This window comes from Artibeus jamaicensis, unplaced genomic scaffold (assembly GCF_021234435.1).
Source record: "Artibeus jamaicensis isolate MK-2021 breed Jamaican fruit bat unplaced genomic scaffold, CSHL_Jam_final contig_3126, whole genome shotgun sequence".
In the NCBI taxonomy this organism is placed as follows: Eukaryota; Metazoa; Chordata; class Mammalia; order Chiroptera; family Phyllostomidae; genus Artibeus; species Artibeus jamaicensis.
This window is the reverse complement of record NW_026521723.1, coordinates 20,490,733-20,503,288: the sequence shown is the minus strand read 5'-3', so window position 1 is coordinate 20,503,288 and position 12,556 is coordinate 20,490,733. Positions and strand designations below refer to the sequence as shown.

Here is a 12,556-nt window from a genome sequence, read left to right as displayed (position 1 = left end):
TTTGGAAATGATTTTTTCACAAACAGTGGCTAGGTTTCACAAAAGTAGACCACAAAATCCCATTTCACCCACAATGTCCTTGAATCATGATTTCTCTGGGAATAGTTACGCTGCATCTGACCGTCTTGTGTTCCTTTGCTTCCTCAGGAAAATGTTTTCCTAAGGGGGCTCCCTGTCAGAGCAGTGAGGTTCTGTGTGGCGGGGTAGGGTGTGGTGCAGCAGGACAGTGGGGCGGACTGTGCTGGAGGGAGGGGAGTCGGCCAGGCCCAGGAGCCCAGAACGCTCTACAGATGCATGGGAAGGTTCCTCGTTATCATTCTGGTATGTTGTTCGTGAAAGACCCAGGAGGAAGGAAGTAACATGGAATCAAATGCCTATACACGAGGCTTTATAGAGAGGATTAATAGAATGAAGTTATTCTGAAAGAGGGTATGATCTTTCATGTCTATCAAAAGAATTTTTAAATGATGTGGTGGTGAGTAGTAGCACTGAGGGTGGGCAAGTTGAACAGGATAGCCGGGCTTCTGCATGCAAAACTAGAAGCAAAGGACTAGGAATGTGGAGACCCATGGGAAATCATCTTTATTTTCTGGGAACTGCAAACACGCCAGCAGTATGGACCAAAGGGCCACGGAGGGGAAAGCTTTTGGTGCAATAAAGCACAGGGTACACTTGACAATCACGTTGGGGTATCATGCACTTCTCACAGGAAACCCTAATCTTGGGGCTGTTGGTGTTTATAGGGTCTATGACGGCTGGTTGGCTGTCAGGTAACCAACCAGCTTGCCCCATTTGCCAGGGAATGACTCAGCGTTAGCACTGAAAGACCCTTATCCCGAGAAGCCCTTCAGTCCTGGGCGCACAGGCTGAGTGGCCACCCTTGCTGGCCCTCCCAGGGGAGGGAATCTGCTGCTGCATCTGAGAGGCCAGTACAGACACTACCTGCTTGGAACGCAGCAACCCGGGCTTGGCCATTGCCCTCAAACGAGAAAAAGGCTTCCTCAAAACAAGGATGGAACTTAGAAAATCAAAACATCACTATCCTGTTGTTCCAAAAATTCCCAAAGGTCTTGATCAAGTAAAACAGCAACCAATTTTCAGGTCAAAGGCATGAAACTGGAAGATTAGAACATACAGATATATTCCTTTTCCAGTTCTGACAAATGACTTCCCTACCAATTTTTTTTTAATATTTTATTTATTTATCTTTAGAGGGAAAGGGAAGGAGAAGAGGGAGAGAAACATCAATGTATGGTTGCCTTTTGTGCATCCCCTGCTGGGAACTGGCCTGCAGGGAACCGGCCTGCAACCCAGGAATGTGCCCTGACTGGGAATCGAACCTCGATTGTCTGGTTCGCAGGCCGCGCTCAATCCACTGAGCTACACCAGGCAGGGGACCCTACCAATTTTTTAATAAATCAGTTTCCAAAGATTGAACTCTGGCATGGCTTATTTTAATTTTTTTCCTTATTAAGCATATCTTACATTTCTCCCTGTTCTAGAAATTATATGCTGTATTGGACCATCTGACGGAAAATTTCCCCTCATGTATGCTCTATTTGTTCATGTGAATTTGCAGCCTCCTTGAAAATATCACAACTCTTTGACTTGCCTTGTTCTGGTAACTTCATATTAGTCATTTTGTTCATAGAAGAGGAAAGACTTCGTCAGTCCTTGTCAGTCACCATCGGGTGTTTGGGATTCGGCCGCCCAGGGACTCGAGGCGCGTGTTCCCTGCTGCATATTCACAAGCATGAGGCCTGCGCTTTCTGTAGAAGACTAGAGCTGCAGGAAGATTTGAATCTTCTGGTTCAAATACATGAAGCCCAGAGAAGGAAACTGACTTGCACAAGGTCACACAGTCATCAGACTCTCTTAGTTTAGATACTCCTGGCCAGGGCAAACCAATCCATATTGGAGAAAGGAAACAGAGAGGAGAAGGGCAGACTAAGATTGTGGCTGATTAGGAAGTAGCCTGGTGTTGACTCCGTATGGACAGCTGCCTGTCTCTTACAACTCTTTCGCCTTCCTGAGGTCCAGGGAAGCTGCCATGGGAAGAGCTAGGTCTCTCACCACTCTAGCTAGCACAACAAACAGATTGATGTCACAGCCTCCTCCAGAAGAGCATGCAAGATTTTAGATGGTCTTATTCTCTGCAGGGCCCATGGCCTCCGCATGGAGTTAAGTTGGTCCATCATCATCTCTTACCTTCTTTCCCCATTTATCACCTCCCCCTGGGGTTTCCTGGGTTCTGTTCCGAGTGACCCAGTTTCACCATAGTGACCAGAGGGCCAGAATCTACCCACACCACACAGTGATGTATTCAAGAGGGTGGATGGCCAGAGAACAGACAGAGCAAGATGAAATGTCTGTCCAAAGTGCATGAAAATAGCCTGCCACAAGGATGACATGTGACGAAACAGCAAAGTGATCATGGTCACAGCAGTAGGCCACCACTTAAACCACACACACACTTTTCTGTATCGTTCCTTAGTGGCCTGAAATTCTTTACTTTCGAAATAATCTTTTGACTGAAACATATTGGCTTTCCAGCTAGTCTAGAATTGTGAGGCTTTACTGAAATACTTGGGTGTATGATGTTAATTCAGGAAGGAAATAGCTCTGGCACAGTCTGAGTCCAGTGGGTGAGGACACGCCATTTGCCGGTGTCCTTACTCGCTTAGCAGCCAGCCTATGGCGACATGAGCTCTGGATGCACAGCATCTAGGTGTCTGAAGATGCTTTGGGTGCAGCAGTGGGAGGAGTTGGTTGTGCTTTAGTTTCTTATCTTAGTCATTCCATTGACCTTAGAAAAGGGGTGAGAAACTTTCATTAAAGGTGGGAAACTCAGACACATTGTATTACTGGGGATCTCTCGACCTAAATCCTATGCTTGGTAGAATTTTCACACTGTGGAGAAATTTTCACCTGAAGTTCTGGCCTCCTTTGCAGCAGAAATCCCGTCCATTCCCAAGGTGCCTTGCCTCAGAAAACCAAAATGCTATTGCTTTGCATTTCTCTGGGTGCTTCTTTCGGATGCCTGGGTGTACATGGGGGGAGAACACCCCTTCAGAACTTTACTGAGCATTCATAGACTTGTAGGGGGGCCAACCAGACTGCTTCTCAAAATCTCTTAAGTATCTGAATTATAAACAGAACTAAATGAGACCTTTGAGGTCTTGTCCAACCCACTCCTTCTGCAGAGAAGAAAACTGAAGCCCAAAGAGGTTAAAAGACTTGCACAAGGTCAGTAGTATGTTCTGCACCCCCTCTTTATATGAGGACCTGTGGGATCTGCAGTAACTGTTTTCTTGACCAATTAAAATCCTACCACTAGCATTGTTTTACGAGAAACAGCACCACTGGGCCCCGCCAGCAATAAGTCTTTGGAGCTGTCTCAGCCTGCAGTTGCTTTATATAAACTATCCCTTTTATGGGAGTTGAAGCACAGTATGAAAAGGGTTTTTGTCTCATGTTGACCTTGTTTAGTCACATTAACGCACACATTGGTTCCAGGCCCCATTCCATTCTCTGAACATCTTCTGACACACTGATAGTGCTGAGCAGAGCAAGGTTGGGCTCACTTCTCTGGCAGAACCTTGGTACTTGGGAAGCCCTCGTTCCACGGACAGCTGCTTCTCCTGGGCCGGGCTCTTCTCCCTGCGCACCACTGCCCAGCGGGAACCAGGGACACTGCCTGAATCCACTTCCAGTGTCTCTTTTCCAGAAAACAGGCAATGCTGTGAGAGCCATTGGAAGACTGTCCTCTATGGCAATGATCTCAGGGCTCAGTGGCAGGAAGTCCTCAACAGGGTCACCAACCAGCCCTCTCAATGCAGAAAAACTAGAATCAGAAGGTAAGACAATACAGGAAGATTTTCTCCAACCAGCTGGGGAGAAAGGAAGGGGGGGGAAGGAGGGGCATTTTGAGGAGGGCTTTTTTTTGGGAGGGGCTGTTTTTCGATAATATAATGTACAAGGATTAAATTCAGAAATACTTTTAGGTTGCTCTGACAATTAACTGGTCTTTAATTGTTTTAACTTAGGTTTAACTATTTTCAGAGGGAAAGTAATTATTCGTCTAATAGAACTAGATGACCTTCACTACTGTTTGCCCTGTATTTTACATAAGAATTAGCAAAGGCTTTATTAAAAGCTTCCTCCTTCCTCATTACCAAAGTTATACTTATATACTAATAGGCAACCATAAAACTTAAATCATATATAGTAGTGTACTTTTTTAAAAGTATCCTGTTTTTTCAGTCTCTGTGTTTTCCATTTAAACAAAATTCACTCATATAGTCCATACTCATTTGGCATTTTTTATGACGCTGAAACATGCCATTTGAGCTGGGTGGGCTGTGATTGGAAGGGCTTCTTCCGGAGACCGGTGGGGTTGCTTACTTGCCCACTGGCTCTGAGATGCTGCCCCATCCATCTCCTCAGTAAATGCCTCTGCCCCTTCCTGCACCAGATGCACGCAGGGTCTGGCCCTTACTTTTTTGAGATGTCTTGTTTGGCCAGAGACACCCTCCACCCGCTGCTGCCTGGTATCCGAAGATGAAAAGCTGAGTCAAGATCCCTTTTGGCACAAAGGCAGTGTTGGTGAGGCCACGTGATCTGATGTGGCAGGGACAGAGTCTGCAGCACATGGGTCTTGTCCCTCCTGATCCATTCCTGCCACTCCCAGATGACCCACAAATAGCCAGAATCGGGAGAGAGGATATACAAGCCCCTCCTCCAAGTCCCAGCTTTTCCCTGGACCAACCCCAAATCCCCGTTGGCTGTCATATGCTGTGAAAGCAATGTAAGCAAGGTGACGAGAACTACTGGCAGGTCAAAGATGCCTCTAGGACCTGGCTCCTCCTTGCTAAGGAGCAGGGAAGAACCTGCAGCTACGGTGAGAGGGCAAAGGGGCAACTGATGAGAAGGGCTGCTGTGGCTCTGTCCTTCTTAGATGCCCTCAACTGAATCCTGAAACAGCGTGAAACACAGCCAAAAATCCTTTTTGAAGATTATTTCTTTTTTTCAATGTGTCAGCATAAGGGAAAGGGGTAGTCCAAGCACATCCCCAGTTTGGTCGCAGTTTTCTCTTCTGCCAAAACCATTTGGCAGCAGGCCAACCTATCCCCAGGAGAAAGGTGTGCTGATGATTCAGTCCTCTAAGATGCATTATTTGCTAAATTAGAGCTACTTTAAAAAATTTTTTTAAGTCAGCTTTTTTAAACTAGGGAAGAGGAAAGAACAGGAATACAGATATGACCACATCTTCTCCCCTGTCTTCTAGGAGATGTCTCCCAAGCTTTCCTGGAGGCTGTTGCTGAGGAAAAGCCCCATGTAAAACCCTATTTCTCCAAGACAATTCGTGATTTAGAAGTTGTGGAAGGAAGCGCTGCTAGATTTGACTGCAAGATTGAAGGTAAGTGGAAGCTGCACTTCCCTTAACTACAAAAGGGGTTTGGCTGGCTGGCGGGCCTCAACTGTGTGCCCTGAGCAAGGTGTCAGTTCTGGGGACAATTAGGACCGGCCAGGCTATGAGGGAAACTGGGTCAGGAGGAGTCGGCCCAATGTCCCCGCTCCTCCATCTGAAGGTTAGTGCCGTTCAGTGACATCCCCAGGGGCACACTAATGTTTCACTTACTTACATCAGCCACTGGACCCAAATTAAAAGGGGTTTGTCATGAACAGTAGTATTTGACTATGGAATGTGCTTAATGAAATGAAGTTTTAAGTTTTTGGGGAGCATATGTGCCCATGAGAGGCTCCCTCAGGAAGACTGGCCCAGAGCACGGGACGTGGAGTAATGGCCCTGCTGTTCCTCTGCGGGCTGTGCGACTTTGGGCGGTGACCTAATGCTTCTGAGCCTCCTGCCCTCACCTGCAAGATGATGTCTAATGTCCTGAGTGACTCTTGGGATGCTTAGATGACATATGTGAAAAGTCCTTTAAAAATGTCATGGAGCTGAGGGAAAAGTTGTGGGACTGTTAAGTGCAGAGAGCACGCAGTGTGACTTCAAACTGAGGGAAGCTGGGATCCAGGCACCTCTGCCATCTTCCTCACACTACTTAGCTGGCCAGGAGAATGCAGCCATAGAATCAAGGGACCTTAAGAGATCTTAGCACAGCACATGAGAAATCAGCAATGTTGGTGGCTTAAAGCATTTCAGTTTCTGCAGACTGCAACATTCTAGAGAGATAAAGGGCACAGTAAGACAGACTTCGAGCATGTGACTGTCGTGTGCCAATCAGAGTGGAGGGTTATCTCCCATCTCAGTCTGAGCAAATAAAGCACAGATGCTCATTAAGCAACTTTCTCAAGACTGCACAGCCCAGGGCACAGTCAGAACAAACCATGCCTCCTTCTTGGTAAGATTCTCCAGCAATATGACTAGATAATGCTTTTTGGGTAAAGTAACCCAAAGTTAGGAGTGAAAAAACAATTTTTCACCTGTGTCATTGTATTATCAAAGTACCTTGTAAATGCCTTGCCCACTATAAACTTCCTTCCTTTTCATTCAGTTTTGTAAAACGCGGTGTGCTGCCGCTGCGGGTGCAGAAGTGCCCCGATGGGGCTTCTGCGGAGAGCCCTCCGGCCGCTGCCTGTAACTCACACCACCACCGTTGTCTTCGGGTTTTCTGAAGTTCTTTCCTTTCCCCCTTTTCTATTTAAAAAAAATTATTATAACATAATGACTGTCATCTTTGTACTTAGCTCTTTGGGATTATTTGTTATTTGCATAACTTCAACTAAAGCCCAAGGAGAGATTAAAGCATAAGGATGCTGTTTTGATTGAAACAAAATTCTACCTGAAAAGAATGTCAGAATTCTTAAATTCTGATAAGTAATTTTTATTCTGGTTGAGTCTATCATTTTTTTCCTGCAAGAGTACTTCTCCAAAATTTAAGAACAAGTCAGTTAGAATTATTGTATATTTTAAAGGTATGTTTATGTATTTTTTAATGCTGAACTTTGCAGAAACATGATTAATTCATGGTCCATTTCCAATCATTTATAGGCAGATTATGTCTTTATGATCAAACTAATCCTGTTTACTTTTCCTTAGCAATATTATCAGCTCCTCTAACTTACGTTTTATAGAGCTGCTATCAGCTTTAAGTTATAATTGACACACCACATAGTTCGCCCATTTTAAGTGTACAATTCAATTATTTTTAGTAAATTTACAGAAATGTGCAATCGTTACCACAATCCATTTTCAGCACATTTCCATCATCCCGAAAAGATCCCCTGTGCCCATCTGTCCTGAATCTCACTTTTTATTTAAATTTATTTAAGTTCAACTTTTATAAAAGATGAAAAAGTTTCATTTCATCCCAGAACATATTTGGCACTAGGCACGTAGCTGGCTCTGGGGCGGTGTTCAAGGCAGTACTCTGTATCCGCAGAAAGGTGGGAGGTGGGGCAACCCCAGGGGGCGGGAAATGAGATGACTGCGGACTCCTCCTGGGGAGTTTCAGACATCAGTATTTACAGTGCGTGCCCTATGCAAATGTAAGTATCAAAACAGCTGCTGGAAAGGAACATCATGGTTTTTTTCCCCTTTACTGTATTAATCAATAGAGGTAGCTTGGGAGTTCCTTAAATGCATCGATATGAAATTTTGAATGATAGTTTCTGCTATTTGTGTTCCCTCCCGTGATGCAGGATACCCAGACCCTGAGGTTGTCTGGTTCAAAGATGACCAGTCCATCAGGGAGTCCCGCCACTTCCAGATAGACTACGATGAGGATGGGAACTGTTCTTTAATCATTAGCGATGTGTGCGGGGATGACGATGCCAAGTACACCTGCAAGGCTGTCAACAGTCTTGGAGAAGCCACCTGCACAGCGGAACTCATTGTGGAAACCATGGAGGAAGGAGAAGGGGAAGGGGAAGAGGAAGAAGAGGAAGAGTGAAACAAAGCCAGAGACAAGCAGTTTCTAAGTCATCTTACAAAGACTATTTCTCTAAAGCTCAAAAAACCCAAGACAGTAAAAGCACCTAGTGTGATTGATTACCTAGTTAGGTCATTTGGGGGGGGGCGGTCTTTCTTCAGCAACAGCAGTTCATACTTAGCAGCGTTATTGAAGGGCATTAATTTCAATTAGCTGGCACCTACAGCTAGATTTTATCTTGGGAAATCACAGTAACTTGCCTGACCAGTTGATTTTAGACAGAAAGCAACCAAAAGAAATGTTTTTCTGGTCAAAGTCACAAATCCCCCAGCCGAAAGCACTCATGAAAAGTAAGGCCCTGCAGCCACAGCTCAGCCCCAGGCCCCTGCAGACAGGCTCTCTCTCTGGCTCCTGACTCCAGAGACCTGGGCCCTCTCCAGACTGCAGCACTTCATTCAGAAAGCAGTCGGACTACTTTAACTTATGAGGCACCTTTTATGCCAAAGTATACTGTAGACATTCAGAGTTTCATCCCTGCGCCCCACCCCCTTCTACCTGCCAGTTTGTCTGGATCTGAACTGGGCATGAGTTTAAGGACATTACACTTAGATTCTGAAGGCAGGTCCCCTGCTCATGGATGGCTGGCTTCCTTAAGAAAGTAAAGCCTCCTTCCTTCCCAAATCAGTAGGAGATCTAAACTTATCCCCTCTTGGCAGATGTCTAACTGCTTCAGACATTTTTATAAGAACCAATAGGGGAAAAAAATCCTTGCTCTGTGCTTTTCTTCTGAAACCAGGATTCGTATTTGTGCTGTTATAGAATATCAGCTGTGCATGTATGATAAAGATTTTTGTGTCTGTATGAAAAACCAGTTTGCTGAAAAGTTAGTCTTAGTTATTTATTGGCCACTATGAAACAAATTTCACCTGATGAAGAGCTGTGGAATTCTGCAGACTTTGGAGTCTCCTTCAGGATAGTCTGAGTTTAATACACCTTCATTCTGAGCCCTCTCCAGAGAACTCTGCCTACCTTGTGGTTTCCACGATGGTTTTTTTTTTCTTGAATGTGCGTCATCATGCCTTGCCCCAGACCTTGAAATATATTCTTAGACCTGATAAATGCACTCAGACTTGCATCTTTAGGAATTTTTAACTTTTTTTCACTACATTGGCACTTAAATTTTTCTTTATAAAATTTTAGGAGAGTCTTAAAGAAAGACCATAAACTGATATGCCTAATACATTTCCTCTGCGTGTGTGTGTAACATTCCAAATACTTTATTCTTTTCCACTGTTTATAAAGTGCAGTGATTTAATATTTCAAGGGACTTTTAATAGTTCCTCAAGAACCAATGTTAAATTACTTCAGTGCAATCATACACAGTATCAACATTAGAATTTTGATATTACTTAGCCTTATGTTATCTTCCATTCTATCTTATCTGCTTTTTGCTGCTAGTTTCAAATTGCCAGGATTTTTTTTTTTTTGCTTTTGAAACAGTTACAGTATTTCTCATAATAGCCACAGTATTGCCACAGTTTATTATAACAAAGGTTTTTTTTAATTTGATTTAGAGCATTCAGAGCTTTTCTTCATCACTTTTAATTGTGTTTAGACTATAACCTTTGTGTGTGTGTGTGTTATCTGTATGTGCGCATGTGTGGTGTGTACGTTTGTTTACAGGTTTTTGATGCCTTCTTGGAATTGTGTTAATGTTCTCCCAGTTTATTATGCCATCAGAATGGTAAATGAGAACACTACAACTGTAGTTAGCTCACAATTTTTAAATAAAGGATACCACAGTGCATGCGTTTTGTTCAGTCTTTGCAGCTTTCTTTTTCTTCCACGCCCCCAGCTGTAGGACACCCAGATGGACTGAAAACAGATGCTGTGCTGCCTGAATGGCTTACATGGTTTCGTTTCACTAAGGAGCAGGGTGACTGAGGTACTTCTTGTTCATACTCAGTAGCCTGATTTGCACACTTAGTTCAAAATTTCTCTCGAGCATCAGTTTGGTTCAGTTACATTCTAGATATCTATAGTATGCTCGTAATGCTAAAATCTATATGGCATTTTCAGCATATGACAAAATTGTCATAGCTGATAATATTTACCAGGGCTTGGTTTGCATTTGTAACTTTGGTGCAATTTCTTATTCTCAGTCAAGTGCTATCTTTCCATGTCTTAATATTGAAGCATTTGTTATCGGGAAACTGTCATTCCTGCTTTTTGGAAGTCTGTTGTCAGATATCAGTTGGTCACTCCCCCATGTCTGGAGGTCCAAATGGTACTGCAGACATTCTAGAAAGAATCAAGGCATGTCATCAAATGTTGGCCTAGATACTGGTAATTAATTTGCCCAGTTAATAAGTATTTAAAGTTTTTCATTTTTTATGCAACCACAATCTAAAATTGTTCTTAGTGAGTTATTATTTTTAAAGAAAAGGACTTTTTATTCCTGGCTAGTGAAAAATGTACCAGATATATTCTGTACCAGGAAAAATAACAGATACATTTTCTTCTGTTCCATTTTCACTCCAAACATATAAAGAACAGCCCACTGATTGTTCCTTACATTGCAGAGCTTCCTATGAAATGATATTTCTACGTGTAACTGAAAAGACATGCTGACTGCTGTCAGCTACAGCTTAATTTTTATAGTCTCTTTTTCTTTTAATCAAAATGTTTCATATTTTACCTGCTTTTAATAAATCTGTGCAATGAGTATTCAAGAAGTGAAGGATAATCAAATTCTAAAGAAACTCAATTCTCCACTTTCCAAGAAAACGTAAGTAAGAGTACTTTCCTTACCCCTTGGGAACTCCTTTCTGTACTTTGAGAGGGAGGCTCATGTCTGTAGCAGCCATTACTGAGGCTCCTAGCCCGCACAGTTAGGACAGCACTCCTGCCCCCTAGCTCAGCGGTGCTACGGGGCTAGTCCTGGGCAGTGAACTGTGAGCAGAAGTGATGTGCATCCCCTCTGGGCCAGAGCACTTCAGAACTGGTGCAACACTTTCCGTAACGACTGCCAGCATGTGGAGGTGTCTGCGTTATGCACCTGGCTCCCCAGCCAACCCCCAAAACGCACATAACACAAGCAACAAACAAACCTTTGCTCGTATCAATCACCAAGATTTTACAGCTCTTTGTGGATGCAACATAGACTATCCTGCTATAAGGACATGATTAGATTCTAGATCTGTTCTGACCAATATGGTGAGTGTGAGTCACAAATGGCTATTTAAATTTCAATTAATTAAAATAAATACAGTTTAAAATTCAGTTCCTCAGTTGCACTAGCCACATTTCAAGTGTTCAGTAGTCACACGTGACTGGTGGCTACCTTATTGGACAGCACGGATTAGAACTTTAAAGTCGTATCAGACAGCACTGTTCCATCATGAGGTGGGATCATCCTTACCTGCCCCTCCGTTTGGAGGGCAGATTGGAACAGGATGACTGGAGTTTGTATGATTCGTGCTTAATGACTCTGCAACTCTGCATAATCAGGACTTGCAACATTCTGATTGCTCCTTAAAAAAATAAATAAATAAAGTTCCATCAGCAAAGAGAAACTCCAAAATTTACTGTGAATAGCACTTTTCAGATTATTGTGAAGTCAAAACTCTCAAAAGATTGTGTGAAATCAGTCTGGGGAGTATGGTCTAGAGTGTCATCAATTATATTGGGTAATAAAGACTCAATACTTAGGTTACTGATCTTCATTAATATATTCATATATATTTTTCACTTTTTAAGACATTTTTATAGTAAGTACCAGTTCTGTGCTTCTCACCACAAAGTCTAAATAGGCCTGCAATTCATAAGCAATGACCAGATTACTTGTGATATGAAACAACCAGCTAGGCTAAAAATCATCTGTGTGTCTGGAATTTGGATCTACTTGAGATAGGGGAGCACCCCATGAGGACATATGGATAGACACAGAGGAGAGAGACAGGGTCACTGGGGCAGTGTCCTTGATAGTGAACCAAAAGGAAGGGTTAGCCATCCTGAGAGCTACAATCATTTTAATTTCAGTGGCTTTGACTGGAACTTCATTCCCGTTGGAATTGGAAATAACCAGGAGATCTATAGTACTTGGAGACAACATTAAATTTCTACCTGCTGGTTGTTTGAAATTCTGGCCCATAGGCCTTGCCGGTGTTCCAAATGGTCATGCATTGCAGGGAGGGCTTCATGTCACAGACCGTAGCCCCAGCAGTGACCGCACAGAGGTATGTAATAAATCTTCATATTATCTGACTCTCTGGGACTAGATTTCTTACAGCTGGAAATAACTAAGGAAGAAAGAGGCTATAAATTAACCTAAGTCACTTTGATAAGCTCACATTTATGAGCTTCTTTGGGGCAGATGTTAGTAGCCTCCAATAGCCAAGAGATAGGTTGAGCCACAGGGCTTCTCCATAGCCTTGCTCCAGATGGAGTGAAAGATGTATTACAGTGAAAGACAGCCTCAGGCCAAATTCATCAAACATTTATTAGCAACCAGTCATATAACCTATTGGTAAGGTCCAAGAAGACCCAGATCTACCTCTCCAGAAAGTTCTTTAAAAAAAAGTTTTATTTATTTATTTATTTGTAGCGAGAGGGGAAAGGAGGGAGAGGGAAAGAGAAACATTACTGTGTGAGAGAACCAT

The 12,556-nt window shown here is 43.2% G+C and overlaps 1 protein-coding gene and 1 non-coding gene across 5 annotated transcripts in view; both read left to right on the top strand.

The window, feature by feature from the left end:
* MYLK (myosin light chain kinase) overlaps positions 1-9,702 on the top strand; it is a 184,361-nt gene extending 174,659 nt beyond the window's left edge. For all 4 annotated transcript variants that reach the window (XM_037132246.2, XM_037132229.2, XM_053663093.1 and 1 more), the window contains 3 exons: positions 3,728-3,857; positions 5,288-5,419; positions 7,666-9,702. In XM_037132246.2, coding sequence (XP_036988141.2) covers positions 3,728-3,857; positions 5,288-5,419; positions 7,666-7,916 — 513 coding nt within the window. In that variant the 3' untranslated portion in view covers positions 7,917-9,702. The remainder of the gene's footprint in view (positions 1-3,727; positions 3,858-5,287; positions 5,420-7,665) is intronic.
* Positions 9,703-11,293: 1,591 nt separating this feature from the next.
* On the top strand, positions 11,294-11,437 carry LOC119039735 (U8 small nucleolar RNA). The gene has a single exon (XR_005080682.2). It is a non-coding gene; the product is annotated as a U8 small nucleolar RNA (small nucleolar RNA).
* The last annotated feature ends 1,119 nt before the right edge of the window (positions 11,438-12,556 follow it).